This window comes from Rousettus aegyptiacus, unplaced genomic scaffold (assembly GCF_014176215.1).
Source record: "Rousettus aegyptiacus isolate mRouAeg1 unplaced genomic scaffold, mRouAeg1.p scaffold_m13_p_13, whole genome shotgun sequence".
Taxonomy (NCBI): Eukaryota; Metazoa; Chordata; class Mammalia; order Chiroptera; family Pteropodidae; genus Rousettus; species Rousettus aegyptiacus.
The window spans coordinates 39602454-39619430 of NW_023416288.1; the positions used below are offsets into that span (position 1 = coordinate 39602454).

At 44.5% G+C, this 16977-nt stretch overlaps 1 protein-coding gene across 4 annotated transcripts in view; it reads left to right on the top strand.

Annotated features, from left to right (window-relative positions):
- Positions 1-16977, top strand: part of BMPER (BMP binding endothelial regulator) — a 202734-nt gene that overhangs the window by 96464 nt on the left and 89293 nt on the right. For all 4 annotated transcript variants that reach the window (XM_016160041.2, XM_016160059.2, XM_016160051.2 and 1 more), the window contains exons 7-8: positions 9742-9841; positions 13954-14063. In XM_016160041.2, coding sequence (XP_016015527.1) covers positions 9742-9841; positions 13954-14063 — 210 coding nt within the window. The remainder of the gene's footprint in view (positions 1-9741; positions 9842-13953; positions 14064-16977) is intronic.

Below are 16977 nucleotides of genomic sequence, written 5' to 3' on the forward strand. Positions count from 1 at the left end.
TGCTCTCCTTGTAGCAACATGGGCATATGGACTTGGGATGACTTGAGCGACAGATGCCAAGTTATAGCCGGATAATGCCTTCCTTCTGTAGCTAGGCTCAGTAAGTGGCGAATCTGTTGGGCCGCATCTCTTCTTCCCCCAGGATTGATATGTTGTGTCTCATGAGGAGCCAAATGGGTGAACCTCTCCCTTTCATTGGACTTGCCCAGACATGTCAGAACACTAGCTTTGGCTCAAACCGAGACCCCCCACCCCCGGCATGGCTGCTTCCAACAGCCTGGACACTGGTTTTTCTTTGATCATATTTGGCCTAGATCAGAATCGTCCCTAGAGCTTGCCAAGATTGCGTTCCAGCCCGATTATCTCAGAACATAAACTTAGAATTGGTTGACAAGACCAATACCCAGTGGTATCACCGATTTGAATGAAAAGTGCCAGAAACCTCTAGTCAACCTGGACAGCGTCCCATGATGGAGGCCAGAGTGTTTATAGGATCTATGACACTTTACTTACAATATTTTAGAATATTTTAGAATTTTGGGAAATTGGCACCCGATGCAAAATAGAGGACTGCACATAGCAATATGTACTGAATGGAGATTTTTGCAAATTTTCATTTAAAGACCACAGTGTCTAACATATGGAAACTTGAATATTTGTTGACTAGGGAAACAAAAGTCAAGATGCTATGACTAGTTAACTGCTAGTCACAAATTTAAAAAACAACTTTACATGCAATCTTATTTTTCAGGATTGTGTTTAGGCATGCTAGGAAAAATCTCAAAAACTTCTAAGTATAATTTTGTCAATACTGTGAAGGGATCCAGATATATATCTCAATGAAGACTAATTCATTTGAAGACCACAGATATTTTTGTACCTCAGGAAATCTGACTGGAGCACGCACATTTTTAAGTTATTTTCAGCTTTCACTGACACCCCAGCAAGTAGGTGTTTAACTGAAAACCAAATACTCGTGATGTTTCCTTGGTCTTGCTGTAGAGCTAGGAAGACGGAGGCACTCGTGGAAGACAGAAGAAATAGTAACATGGCTTCTGCCCTCGGTGAACTAAGTCCCAGCCTAGTTCAGGGCAAACGATGAATCCAAATGTGACATTATGGAAACAAAATAAAGAACTATCTAAAACATGTGGTATACTTACACTATTTCTGGTAGCCAGAACGTAATGGTCAGCAGACGGGTTTTAGAGAAACGGTCGTTGGTGATGCTTGTGCTCCGGTCTCTGCGAGTTGGTACGTCCAGAGAGCCTTGCCGCCATCAGAGGCCTTCCTGTGGCTTCCCACTTGGAGCCCGTGCAGCCTCGGGTGATGTAGACAGCCCGCAGAACACGAAAAATGCCCTTTCTCCCACACGATGATGTTATTTCCTTCCTTTCAGGACAGGCTTGTAACTCACAGAAGGTGTGAGTTCTGAATGATTGTTCTTTTCATCTCCCTGGAAGTGGGCCAAACTGTAGATAAAGTGTTTGATGTGTCAGAAGTAGGCTTGTAACAGTTTTGATGACTTACGCGATGATGAAAGGTTAAACTTTGATAACAATGGAAAGAGAAGGAAAAGGGCCCGTTTTCTTTAGCTCTTTCTTTAGGACGGCCATTGGGAAACGTCCTACGGGGGTGGTCTCTGGGAATGGGAACTATTCGAAGTGTGTCCTCTAGTGAATTTATTTGTTTATTGATCGCTCGTGTCAGAGAGGGAGCACCCACGCTCACTGGCATGGCAGGGCCAGGCTCTCAGCCCCCTGAGCAGCGAGCCCTACCTCTCTGCTCCCCTTCCTCTGGGCAGGTGGATCACTTGTGTTCTCATCGCTCCTCAGCACCTGCTCACAGACACCAAACAGACCAGGCTTGCCAGTCTGTTCAGATTCCTAGGGCTTTCCTCCTCCCTCTGCTCCCAGGGCATCAGTTTGCCGATCTCGTCTGACCTTGGCCACCCGGGATGGTCTTATCTTCCTGCTTCTAAAATAGATGGAGAAAGGAGTACAATAATTGTGGAAACCCGGAACCGATTGGAATTTGCTTGAAACGGTATCCCAGTCTTATCAGTGATTCGTGTGTCTGCGTGTGTGGAACGCTGGGTTTGGGGAAGAGGATGCATTTCTAAATTTTCTTTCAAAGCAAAGACGTTAAGAAAACAAACACAAAAACCTGCCGTTCGGCTAAGTGACAAGAAAGAACTAAGAATAAGGACGCAAAGAGCATGGTTGAATTTTGCCTTTATATATGAGGCTTAAGCAAACACAATACTGAAACCTCTTTAAGTGGTATTAGTGCAGCAATAATAAACACATGCATACCACCTATTTATCTGCGAATCTAATATTTATTTCACAAAAATCATGACCTTCGGCTCTGCCTCTGCGCGCACTTCTAGTCTCCACAGCCAGGCTGCGGCTGCTCCTGATGCAGCTGCTGAGAGCTGGCCTCAAGCCGAGCTGTCGGGGGACAAAGGTCTCACTGCCACGCCATGCAAACCCCCTGTTGAGGCCAGTACAGGCATTTTTTTTCCCCTACAATTTTCTGCCAGTATCTTTGACTATGTTGAACACAGTCAAACTCTTGGAGTGTCATCTATCTGGCCATCAGAGGACACTAAAGTCCCTACAGGACTCATCGATGTGGGCCAGAGAGTGACGGCCAAGTCCTCCAGCTTGGCGGGAACGTCGCCTTGCGGCTGCTGCTTGCCCCCAGGGCTGACACAGTGCCCGCGAAGAGGCCTGTCGGCAAACAGGGCAGTTTTCTTGCTTCACTAACATCCAGAAGGTGGCTCCTGGGGCTGCCCATCGGCACCTATGATTTTGCCTGTGACAGCGAGGAGCAAGAACATAAGATGAGACACTCAGATGAGGTGAGGGTCACCCTCCAAAAGGTGTAAGGAGACAGTCAAAGAGGAGCATGGGGAGCAGAATAAGCGACTTGTTCGGTTTGGCAGCCACACAGCCAGGGTGTAGACTGAGATTCCTGACTATCTTTTCCATCCTGAAAAACATTGGGAAGAATTAGCTTTTTCCACAAGAGAAAGGCTGATGGAACATGTCATTATAGTGTGTCGTTGTGACTTCAGGCCTGAAATATTACATTGGAGACTGCATAGTGAATTTAAATGCCATTTTTTGAATAATGACTTTGGTAGGCAGGATAATGTCCCTTAACCCCTGAGATGTCATGTCCTAATCCCCAAAACCCGTGGCTGTTACTTTATATGGGAAAAGGAACTTGCAGGTGTGACTAAGTTAAGGATTTTGAGATGGGGAGGTTATCCTGGATGTTTGGATGGGTCCTCTTACAGGAGTCCTTATAAAAGGGGGGCAGGAAGGTCACCATCACAGGCAACATGACGACAGAAGCAAAGGGCCAGGGTCAGCACAGAGACGGATTTAAGAATGCTACCCTGATGGCCGTGATGATGGAGAAAGGAGGCCGTGAGCCAAGGAACGCAGGCAGCTCTAGAAGCTGGAAGAGACAAGGAAATGGATTCTTCCCTAGAGTCCACGAAGGAATGTGGCCCCCCTGACACTTTGACTCGGGCCCAGCGATGGATTTCAGACTTCTGACCTCCAGGACTGTAAGATAATACATGTGTGTGGTTTGGAGCCACTAAACCTGTGTGGTCATTCGTTGCAGCGGGAATAGGAAACCAAAACAATAATATGCACAACAATACAACTGGACTTTGGAACATTAATCGATGGGAAAAATGAGGCTCGATGGCCAAGACAGGCAGAGCATCGGGTCACGGTTCTCCGAGTGGGTAGTCAGGACAAAAGGGTTTTTTGTTTTCGGCAGCCCGGTGGGTACTTCTCACAGGTATTGTTTGCTTAAAATTTTTATGGGACGCAAATAGATATCTCTGCGAAGCTCTACTGAGATGTCCTTGATTTGTAAAAGCCACAGTTGAGTTTTATTTTATCACTTGGAAACAAAACTCCATGTATAGCACACCATTCAGATTCTTGGGGTAGAAAGTTTCCAAGCCCGTCACAGACTGTGATGAAGAAGCCTCCATTGGTTTCCACACAGGTGCCTCGGAGAAGCACAATTTGACCCCGTCAACTCCATCTCAGCTCCATCCTCACCCCTGCTCCTCTCTCCCTCTTCCTTCACAAGCCTGAATAAAAGTGGCCTCCAGCCACCAGTGAGGGGAAATGGGCCCTGCCGTTCTCTTGGGGAGAATTCCCCCCACCTGAAAGATGTCCTCCGTCATTTAGAACACATGTCTTGAGCACGTGTTAAAAGCTATGATGCGTGTGCTCGTTGCTAGAGGAGAGGATAAGATAAGCTTAATCCTTGCTTGCTGGAAGCTCATGTTAGTGAGGCATTTTGCAAAATCCTGTCCCTAGGACAGCCACATCCAAATCATCTGGGAAAGTTATTAAAACTGCAGGTTCCTGTACTACAGCTTGAGAAAACTTTGGTCTAGTGCAATGGTTCTCAAGTGGGAGTGATTTGAGCCCCCAGGGGCATTTGGCAATGTCTGGAGACATTTCTGTTTGTCACAACCAGGGGACGAAGGGTTGTATTGACATCTAGTGGAAAGAGGCCAGGGAGGCTGCTAAACATTCCACGAAGCACAGGACAGCCCCCTAAAACAAAGACTTATCTGACCCAAAATGTCAATGGTGCAGAAAATGAAAAAACTTGGGTCTAGTGGGGAATGCACAAACACACCAGTTATTATACCGTGGCAGTGTATAATACATGCCAATATCCTGGATTTGTGTGTCTGTATATACCTCTCTCTCTCTCTTCCCCTCTCATTCTAAGTGGGCTCATTAACCGCTACCATTAGGGGCGTCCACTATCTCCTTGTCCACTCTACATTTATTCCCTTAGCCTGACAGCTCACTTGCTGCTGCTCCTTTGATTTCTTGTTCTCCTCTGGCCAAGAGCAGAGGAAGCCGAGTATCGAAACCTTTACCCCGGAAGTAACTGTAATGCCCCAAAACTTTACCAAAATAAATATCCAGCTCAAAGAGAGGAACAGCTAAGAATATACATTTCTTTCTGTGAAGTTTTTGGACCCAATTTGTAGTTCAGAGTGGGCACTCTGCTCATAGATCAGCTTCGCACCACTGTGTGTTATGATGTAAGAATCGGGGTCACACATAAACTCTTGCACTAAAGATGTGTTTCTCCCCTACACCAGCCCCTCCAGTTTTTCTCGCCCCTCGTTCCCACATTCATCTGGAATCAATGGAGAACTCCATTCTCTTAAAAGAATTGAACATTGGGGGAAATCACTTTAGAATGTGCTCGAGTGTAGCTGATTGGTTGTAACTGGTTAGAAATGTGCTGCTCTGCTTCCTGTCTCTAGTTAGAGAGCCGGGCTCCGCATCCCGGTCAAGGGATGAGCGCCATGTCACATGCTACAGGACCGTTTCCAGGCCCCATTTTTCAGCAATCCTCAGGGGTGGGAGAAGCATCCTGCATGCACACATGCACATGGCTGTGGTTTTATCGTCTTGCACTCATCACTACATTCGGGAAGATAGATTTTTATTATGCAACAAAAGTGTTACTCTAGGGTAAACTTTGACACAAAGCATTGAGTTCTTGACTGAATCAGCTCACAGGAAAATAAGGGGGCAGAAAAGAGACCTGGGACAAGTTTCAAGTCTCTCAAAAACAGCTACTTTTGGAGAAGCACTCAGATATGCAATTAGAACAAATGACCACCTCTAAGGAACAAACTCGCCTTTCCAAAAAAAAGACGAATGGTGAAAATTATAACTTATCAGTACTATGGAAGTTCCTAGCATTCCTTTCTTTGTTGACCAGATGAGGATATAATAGCTATACGAGGATTTACAACTTCATGGGAGGTCAGCCCCTCTAACCCCTCTGTTGTTTAGGGGTCAGCTGTAGTCATTAATCCCTATGTATTTTAACCATTTAGAAATTTTCAAGCATTTAACAAAATACATGGGCTCCTAGGAATTCTATTAGCTTTCTAAGTTGAGGATGAATGTCGCTTTTTGAAGTATCAGCACCAATAAACATTTAAGTATTACCTAAAATGTACAAAACCCAAGGAGATACACAGGTGAGCAGAAGCAGAGAGCCCTGAGCTATGCCAGCTCATCAGCGTCCTGTAGTTAAAGCCATCCGAAGAATTCAGCCAGGTTCTAGAGCTCATTATGCATGGTCGCTCGCTCTTTCATTCGACAATTTTTTTACTGAGATGTTTCCTTGAGCCCATCACTTTCCTGAAGGATGTTTGGCTCAAAGGACTGGTTCCTGCTCTGAAGGACGCTAGCTTGAAGGCAAAACCAGTGTCATCTTTAGAGTTAACATTTATGTACACACCCAAAATTCAGGGGTACAGATGAGAAAAGAAGAGGTACAGAAAGCTGGAGGAAGTTTCTGGGAACTGAATGGGTCTGGAAGGCTTCACAGATATGGAGGCTTGAGATAGACATGGAACGAAGCAGTTTTTCCACAGGGGTCTATCAATGGAGGGATAGAGGAGAAGAGGTATGTATAAAAAAATTCAAGGCTGAAGATGTGGTTGGGAGCAATAAAGGAAAAAAATAAGATCTACTGAACCCCTTTCCTTATGTCAGAGTTAGGGGGAAAATCACTGGAAAGAAGATTATGGGCATCTTGGCAAAGTGGGCTAATTGTGATAATAAAGAACTAATATGTCTGAGTGTTTTAATTCAACACGATTTTTTATGGCTCATTTAAAGATTCATCATAGGTTTTTGGTGGATAGATTTCTATATGATGACTCAGGGGAGCTGGCTCTCTTCGTGTTTTTGCAAAGTTCTTGATGTCCCCTCCGTTCAGCTGGCTGGCCATCCAGTAGACAGAGAAAGCGAGAGAGTGGAGTACTGTGCATGAGAGATGTTTATGGGTCAGGCCTGCAAGTGTGTGTGTTATATTATTTCAACCACCTCCCATTGGTCAGAACTGAATCATATGGCCACACCCAACCGCAAGAGAGTCTGGGAAATGGAGTGCTCTGTGTTGGGGGGAAAAAAAAAAAGAAACAGATGTTATTGAGCCGAAGCTGCTTCTATACTGACTTTTAGCCCGAGTGGATTGAACTTGATCCTGAAGGCAGTGGTAAGCCATCCTCCACCTTAGCATGGGGGTGTGCTCAGTGGGGATGTAAGCTCCGCAAAGAGAATGATTTCTTATGATATATTCACTGCTGTATCCCCAGCATGTGATAGGCCTTGAAAAATATTTGATCAAATAATGAAATGATGGGAGGATGCTGGAAAGGAGTCCCAGGCATATGGAACCTTCCAGGATGAATTAGTAGAAGAGAGTCGAGGCGGGGAAGCCAACTAGGAAGCGATCGTGATAATTTGATAGAACCCGAGTTAGTGCAGCTACAGTAGGAATTAGTACATTTTGAGAAACGGTAATGTTTACTTCTGCTATTTTAACTTTGTTAGTTTACAGCATAGCCACAGCTTATAGTTTAACCAGAATCCCTGCTGAGTTGAAATTATAGAAGCAGGTTGTGAGCTGGAAGGCCCTGGGCTCCCTTTGGAGGCCTTCATTGGAATGCAGCCTGGGGACTGGGCTGGGCCACAGCACTGCAACCCAAACAAAACAAAACTTGGTCAAGCCAGCAAATCCAGAATGGAGTTCAAGTTACTTCAACAGACTCTAGGGAAACACAAACTGCCGTTATAGTGTGTACGCAAAATTTGCTATTTGACCTTATTGTAAGAAAAATTACTGAGGTGCAAATAATCTTTTGCCAGCTTTCCAAAGTGTTGGACGAGTTAATTCCTATGCAATTATGCAATATATTTTTTTTAATTTTAATTTTAAAATATGCCTGAAAAATAGATGCTGATCCAACAGGAACAGAGAATATTGATGAAAAAGAATGTGTTCTCTGTGCACCTTGGAGAAAGCACAGGCAACCTCATGTGGCCCGAGGCTTCGAGATTTTCAGAAGCTGTTTGCAGATGAACTTCTTTGAAATTAAAAGCGAAGGGCAGCATCTGTCCTCTGTGTCTTTGACTTCGTGGTTTATGGATGAGCTGGGGCAGACCTCGGAGTCCGACCTACACTCAGGCCCTGCGCCTCTGCAGCCTGGGGGAAGGCCGGGCTTGAGAATTATGCAGAGTTGCGTGAGGAACCTCACAGACAGCAGCCAGTGACTCTTAGGAGCTTTTGAGTGATTCTTGCGGATCTGAAAGTAATGTAAAAACAACAGAGGAGCTTTTTGTGGTATTTTCACATGTTCTCCATTGGTTTGGGGAAGAATCCAACATTAAAGTGGATTGAAAATCATAAATATTTAAAAAGACATAACGTGCCCTACCCTTTCCATCCATCCCTACCAAAATATAAACTATGCTAATAAAAACGGCAGGAACAGGCCGGAAAGGCAGAAACAACGGGCGATGGCGTGTGCTGGGCTGGGGATAAGTGGCTGAAGGCCTGACGTCAGGTGTTGGTGCAGGAAGTGGCCAGGAGGTGGGAGGAAATGGCCTGAGGGGGTCTTGCCTTTTCTGAGGTCCAGGGCTCTCTGAGGCCTCTTGAGATATAAATTAACCACTTGAGACAACAGATTCCTGAGGGTCTCTTAATTTGGTTTCTGGTTCTAATCCCAGAGAGCTCAATCCATGGAAATTGCATCTGCCTAGTGGTTTATTTACCAAATTAACTGATTTTCTGAAAAAAAAAAAAAAGCAATACTTAATGATTCACCGATTTGATGGTGATTCATTTTGTCCAGGACAGTTTCCACATGAGTCTTGCAGAGTTGTTGGATGTAAAGTGACTGGAAAACAGGTGTTTTTTTGTTTGTTTGTTTTTTGTTTTTTTTGCCTGTTCCAGCTTTCCAAAGGTTCAGTTACAAGTTGCTGAGACAGGAAAAACAGGTGCCCGTGATGAGGGGTAGAGAAGGCAGAGTCAGCGTGCTGCATCTTTGCCTCCTAGGGAGGGGAGAAAAGCTGCCGGGCAGAGGAAGGGCGATGCCGAGGTAAGGGAGGAAGGATGGGTGTCAGAGGTAGCGGGTGCTGGAGCACCCAAGAGACCGAGAATGAGGGGCAGGAGGAATATCTGAAATATCTCCCATGGTGCACTGCGGCTCGGCCAGTCTGTCCAGCATCAATCATCACGTACCTTCTACTTAGTTTATGGAAACAGAGTAAGTTAGCTTGGTAAATTCAGTGAGATTTTTCTTCTGAATATCAACTTTCAATGTGTCCCTATTTAGCAGATTGGCCACCTCCTCGAAACCCAACCTCGTTGAGCCATCCCAGCAATGTCTATAAGCCATTTTGGAAACGGAAGCCCCCCTGGGGGAAGATGTCCATGGGACCCACCTGAGGTGGGGGTCTGAACGAGGAGGTCTCAGGAACCTCTGCTTGCTCGGGGGTTGGAAAGAGAGGCCACTTTATCCTGGTTGGCCTAAGACCTTCCCGGTTTTTGTCCTGAAAGCCTTAAATCTCAGGCAAACTGAGACAGTTGGTCGATCTGGAGATGGAACAAGATAAAGAAAAGTGGTGGCTGGTAAGAAACGCGATGCCGTGATCCTCTCTGGAGCCGCAGTCTTTTCGCTGGTCCAATGTGTATGGCTTACAGGGAAGACGAAAGGATGCTTGGGAGAAATTACATGGATTTAAGCAGTCGCCCAGTGACCTAACGCCAGGAAAGTCCCTGGCTGGAGCCAGATATTTCCATGATCGATACTCATGTGCTGACTTTTCTAAATGTGCTTTGTTTTCTCTCTGTCTCTCTCTTCTTCAGGGGGGCAGGACACAGTGCGTGCGAGAAGTCTGTCCCATCCTCTCCTGCCCGCAGCACCTTAGCCGCATCCCTCCTGGGCAGTGCTGCCCCAAATGTCTGGGTGAGTGACGGTTCTCAGGTCACGTATTTTGGTGTTCTCTGCAGAGAATGGTCATCCACGTCATGGCCTTGAGTTCCTCAAGTTGTCCTGTTTCCTGGCAACTACTTCTAATTAAATGAGCATAAGGTGGGCGCAGGATTCGCCTCTTTTCTGAGGCCGCCACAGAGCTTTTTTCCCACTCGTCTACCCTCGTGTCTGTGAACCTGGTGCACCAGACGGCCTGGGATAATGGCCTCTTGCGGACAGAACGGTATTGAGAACACGACCTTTACTTGGGTCTATGACAATAAGTTGGAACAGATTTTTAAAGGCACGTAGAGTAAAAACACAGCGGAAGATAAACTAGTGTTACTTTTAGAGGTGAAAACATGAAGGCAGATAACATGTCGAAAGGAGAAGTCTGGGATGGAATGATGAATAAAAGCCAAAAGGAGGATTAGTTATTTCTTATTGCACATTTACCATGTACTAAGCACCATGCGACACATTTTATGTGCTCCTTATTGTTTAATCTTAAGAAGCTGTGATATATGGCAACTGAACAGATATGTAATTACAGTGCATACTACAGGTGTCATTATTAGTTTTAGTGTCCTGAGAAGGCAGTAGTCTTCTAGAACGCGGCACAAATGGGGAGCGATGGGTTGATACCCAAGCATGAGTCTCTGTGATTCCTGAGCCCATGCTTTAACCTGCTGTGGCCCAACTCCCCTGGTGACAGGGAGGGCGATGTGCACATTGCCCCCTGAAAGCAGACAGTCTATGATGGGGAGTCCGTAGAGCAGGGGGAGATTCTTTGGCTTTTGTTTACAATTCATACGTTATCTTCTTCCACAGGATCCTTAGGCTCTTGAGTTAGTCGAGGTCACACTATTTAAGTTTCAAATAAAAGCAACTTGACCCACCACATGAATACAACAGAACATCCAGCAACCCCACCAGAATCTCCAGGAGTCCCTGAGGGGCCCAATGTTTTCCCCATTCACTGCTGGCTTCGTCTCTCACTATTTTTTCCCCCTTGTTTCCTTCCTTTTACTCCTTCTTCTTCAACATCATTTTGTCCTTGCAGACATAGTGCTACCCAGTCTTTTCGCATCTTATGGTGCTATCGAGTCAAGCTCTGTGTAGCAGACGTTCCCTGAGGGTTCGTAGTCAGCGGGGGTTCATTACAGAGAAGCACAGTGAATAGCACGAAATAGAATATTAAGCTTTCTTTGTTCTTAAAATATCTTATTCACTTTATCTTTAGAAAAAATGTACCGTTTGTCTCTATTACTTGGGCTCCAGCCTCCTATCAGGTACTGTCCGCATTCGTTTCTGGAATCTTCTCTCCTTTTTTTCAGTTTGCTTTTCCCAATTCCAAATATCGTACTGATTCATCTTCCCATTCCCGGCGTATCGCAGCCATCTGCCGCTCCCCCGCCCCCCATTCTATCTTTCTATAACCAAACTGGCCAATCGAAGTATCTTGTTAAACTTGAGAAATTTTCTCTCTTTTTAGGGATTCTGCTCCCAATTTTATTCAACAATGTTTGCTTTACTGCTACCTGTACACACACACACACACACACACACACACACACTTTTTAAGTAACTATGAAATAATTATAAGAACAAGGGAGAATTGTTTAGACATGCCTAAAGATATTTCCATTGGTATGTGGCTTCTTGGATTGCCCATGCGTGCTCGTGCCCCTGGGGTAGTCAGTTCACTGTGGTCAAAGCCATCATGCTGTGGGCCATGGTCCATCTGAGCAGCAAAGTCTTCGCAGAGGAGGTGGCGTCTAGGGCCTGGCCTTGGGGATAAGTAGGCTTGCTTCATGCTTTGAGGCCGGTACCATGGATACACTGAGTCAGCTCAGAAGTTTCTCAAATGAGCAATGGCTGTTGTATTGAATGCAGATTTTTCTGTCCATTTGTGGTCATAAAACAGACTACAAAAGGAACAGAAAGTCTTAGGAAACTTGAAAATCATAATTCTCCCAAATGAGACCTTTTTTGGTTGGGCTAAACCCCAGTGGAATAATGTGGAAATGGCTCAACTTGGGCTGCACATGGAGTCTCTGAACCACTTTTTTGAATGTTTTATCTTATTTCGGGCCTTGATAACTTGATTTTATGTCCTTTGGGTTAAAAAGAAACATACCCACACTGCAAAAGACAGAAAGGAAAAAGGGAAACACTAGTTTGCTTTCTAGATGCTCGATATCTTAAACTAATTAAACTTTTGGCTGATTGGACACAGATTTGCTGTTCGATTTTCCATTGACCAGGATTTATTCACATGTCTTACCTCTGCCTTTTACATAACATCATTCTATTACTCTCTTTTATCATTTTTTTTCAGGTGTATAGCACAATGGTTAGACATTTATAATTTACAAAGTGATCCTCCCAATTAGTCAAGTGCCCACTTAGAACTGTATGTAGCTTTTACAACATTGCTGACTACATTCCCTATGCTGTACTCCACATCCCCATGACTGTTTCGTAACTACTAATTTGTATTTCTTCTCTTCACCAAAGAGGAGCCTGCTCAGAGGTTTGTGTCTACAGAGCACCCAGTGCACCTCTCAGAGCAATATGGCCCACGATTATATCTGAATTATACCACCACTAATAATAATACTTACCATCTGCCACTTATTTAATGAGTACAAGCCTCTGTGCTAAGGTAGATTTATGTAAAACTTACATTTTATGGGGGAAAATTTAAGCCATTAGTCACATTTGTTCAGGAAGGATAAACTTGTTGAAGAGTCTTGTTGTTTAGATATCTACTGATGTATCCACCCATCCATCCATCTACCCATCCACCCATTCACCCAGCCACCCAGCCACCCATTCACCCATCCACCCATCCATCCACCCATCCATCCATCTACCCACCCATCCATCCACCCATCCATCCATCCATCTACCCACCCACCCACCCATCCATCCATCCATCTACCCATCCACCCATTCACTCAGCCACCCATCCATCCATTCACCCATCCACCCACCCATCCATCCATCCATCCACCCATCCATCCATCTACCCATTCACCCAGCCACCCATCCATCCATTCACCCATCCACCCATCCATCCATTCACCCATCCACCCACCCATCCATCCATCCATCCATCCATCCATCCATCCATCTACCCACCCGCCCACCCACCCATCCACCCATCCATCCTTCCACACATCCATCCATCTACCTACCTATCTATCCATGCATCCATCCATCCATACAACAATACTGAGTACTATCCTTGTAGTGATAGCAACAGGAAGTGGGGGGCTTTTCATTCTAAGAGGGGGAAGCCCTTCTCAGAAAATGTCTCTCAATTGATGGAGAAGAAAGCTTAACTATATATATTTATTTATATCCTGCCTTTTGCCAAGAAGAATTTAAGGCCCCTTACAAAATATATGAAGCACATGTAGATAAATGATAGGAAAAAGGCAAACCAAGCTAATTTTACAGAGATGCAACCCCTGTGAAAGGCCAGGCACTTGGCATGTGGAGTCAGAGTCTGCCCCGATGTACTCTGTGAGTTAGCTTCACCAATGGCCTTGCAATTTCTTCAACTGAGGTGCTATTGCATTAGTTCTTCTTGGTCATTCTTTCTCCTCCTGGGATATCTTGATTCCTCCTGCCTCCTACCTTCCAACACCCACTTTCTGGATAATTTTACTCATTTTTTAAGATATAGCTCAGTCATCACATGCTCCAAGAAGTCTGTTATGTCCTCCTTGGTCCCACAGTTCCCAGATGGGCTTCCTTCCAGAACATACCATATGATTGTGTTGAAATCATGTTTTGTGGGTTTGTTACCCTGGTAGACTGAGCCCTTTGACAGCAGGTATGTGTCTTAGTCATCGTGGTTCACTGTTATAAACACATAATAATGATTTTTTGAATTTACAATGTGATAAAACCTCTTTTTAACAAAAACTCTAAATGACTCCTGAGGATCCACTGGGAACATGTGCCTCAAAGCTCTGTTTTGGTTTGTCAAATAAGCCTGACAATGTTTAACTGCTCTGTCATGCAATTGCCGCTGACAACGCGGGACACCCTGGTCTCTGTCTTGCTTACACTGTGCCGTTGCCTCCCCCTAGGTCAGAGGAAGGTGTTCGACCTCCCGTTCGGAAGCTGCCTCTTTCGCAGTGATGTTTACGACAACGGGTCCTCATTCCTCTATGACAACTGCACCATGTGCACCTGCAGGGTAAGGCGTCTGAGGTGTGGTGGTCCAGCAGTGAAAGTGTCAGCGTTAGAGCCAAACGCAATGTTTTATCTATCAGAAAGAGGCATTGCTGATGCCATGTTAGAAGTGAAGATTGCAAGGAAGCCCAAATATAGGACCCAAATTACAACTCATTGTCATCTCCTCAGGAGCAAGTTAGCTGCTGGTGTTGACAATTGAACTCCGAGTGGCCGACTGAGGCACTTTCTAAAATCAGGCAAACACGTGGGGCAGTGTTCTCTGGATCTAATTATCCACAATGAATTCTCTGACACACCTGGCAATAAAAATAGCCTTAATCACATTCAAGAGAAAAGGAAGGCATGGATTTACGGTTCATCACAAGATAAACCTAGTAGTTTAGAAAGAGAGTATATATGTTTTGCTCACTGCCCTACTGCTCACTTGAGACATTGCTCACTTTTTTCAAAAGACAACCAGAAGTCTAATGACTGGTAACGAAAGAATTCCACCACTCCCGAATTTTAAAGGGATACACATCACACATGCCTAGACTGTGCTCATGCCGTGATTTATTTCTGAAACCAAGAAGAGACTCATTTATATAGAGGACTTTAGGATCATCCATTAGCGCGTGAACATCTGCGTGACACGAGTGTAGAGTAATATATTTTGGTGGAGGTGTTGATGGTGGTTGTTTTGTTTTTGATAGCTGAAGGGCTGGAGATGGAAAGAGAGGAGGTCGGCTCAGCTATGAGTCACTGGCCAGGATTAGAGTTCAGAAGTTCCTGATTGCTCGAGGCATGCTTTATTAAGGAGCACTTTCAGGAGGTGGCTGAGTGAGGGCTGACCCGTCTGTTCCCTGGCACTGAACCCTGAGTCATGCTTAAGCCTGAGAATACTTTCCTAAGGCTCCTTCCTTTCGTCATAGTTTTTATTACCTTATGCTAACCATATAGCCACTCCTTCTGGTGGGCTTGGCCTCCATCCTCAGGACTTTTCTTCCTCTCCAGCAATTCTACAAGTTATAGCTTCCTTTGGGGGAAACTGAGCCTTTGACGAAACCCATCACATTCCCAATTCTCTTGATTGCAGGAAAGCGAGGCAGCCCATGCATGGGAATTAGTTATGTTTGCAGTGCTTTGGGTCTCACGGATTCTTTGAGAGATGATTAGGAAATGTGTCCCAGTCCTCAAAAGAGGTGTAATTAATACTGTTCTTTCAAGTGATTGTTTTATTGGAGTATGAGTTCACAGTCATCTTCGGGAAATTAGATACTTGAAGAATCAGGCTGCAATCGTTTTGGATAATCAGTATTATTTTCTCTGCTGAGAGCTTCCCTGTCCAACGTCCCCGTTCAATGCCGTGGCAGGTTCAGGGAGCTGTTTAGCAGTTCTCTGAACACAGTATGTTTTCTGGTCTCCGTGCCTTTAAATGTGATGGTCTCTAATCTTTTTAAAACTGGATTAGCAAACTCCTCTTCATCTATGGCAGCCTGTATCAGATGTCACCTCCTCTAGTGAGGCTTTCCAAGCCCATCTACATAGGTAATTATTCACTCTTTTCTGCTACCTCTACTCCTTGACTAGGTCTGTTTACCATATTATATTGCCATTTATTTGTTCACATGCTTATCTTTCCTCCTACTCTCCGAACTCCTCGAAGACAGAAGCTCATCCAACCATCTCTGTGTTCTCATTGCTTAAACCAGTGCCAGGCGCCAAGCATATGATTTAATGGGTGCTAGTTGTGTGTGTGTGTGTGTGTGTGTGTGTGTGTGTGTGTGTGTATTTAATACAAGTTGGGAAATCTACTGTGAAGTGTGCATGATTTGAAAGCTAGTGAATACAAATCAAGGCATGCAATTTGACGAAGGATTTTTTTTTAAATTAATAAGTTGACTTATAATAATTTCTGTGAGCCAGGCACTGTGCCAAGTACTTTAAATATTTCATTAAACTGTACAAGAAACCTGAGAAGTCAGTGTTATCATCTCCATTTTGAAGGTAAAGAATCTGAGACTCAGGGAGATGGATTTGCACAAGATAACACGCCTAATAAATGAACTGACATTCTCCCCCGATCTTGCTCAACTCTAAATCCTATCTACTTTATGGTGTGGGTATAACCTTAAAATAAAGGATAACAAATGACATTTTTTTGAAGGATCAGCTCATTGTCACATTAATCTTAGATGGATAAGTCAGTGGGAGTGTATTAGATGGTACCAGAAGTACCTCCTGAAGTCATACGATTAACACAGAATCTCTAGAAGTTAACATAGGTTGATTTACACAACCTATTTACATGTAATGCTCAGAAGTGAGTCCTCTTGAAAAGCTTACTAATAGAGTCTTTGTCTTGGAGAGGGGTTTGGCCTCATTTCTGGGCCATTGTTTTCACACCAATTTGACACTTTGAAGGAATTGCTGATCTACCCTGGGATACTTATGCTCTCCATCCCTGTCTTCCACTAAGTTCCATAAATGTTTTGCTCATACAATCCTTCCAGCTGACAACTCATGTGAAATTGCATCTTGTTGGCTGGGGAACTAGATACATTTACTTTTTTTAAAGCTGCTCTGAATCTTTCTTCAGTGTGTTGTTGAATGGATCTGTGGGCACCATTTACCTGGCTATTTTGTTCATGGAATGCTGCTTCTTTAGAAATCAAGTCATACCCTTTCAGTCACAGATATAAACTTGTCACACTCAGAGGTTAGGTGTCTTGGCTAAGGTCACACGGTTTATAGAAAGCCCGGGTCCAGTTTTGGAATGGCTCGTTCCATTGCTCTGTGAACATAAGAATTTCATCTTGGGGTGGAACGTTCACTCCTAGTCTGTATGTAGTCTTTGGTCAGAGGTGTCCTGCCATTATGCTAAACTCCTAGAAGGTGGCATAAAGCCATGGAGGAGACTCAAGAGAGCACTGCCA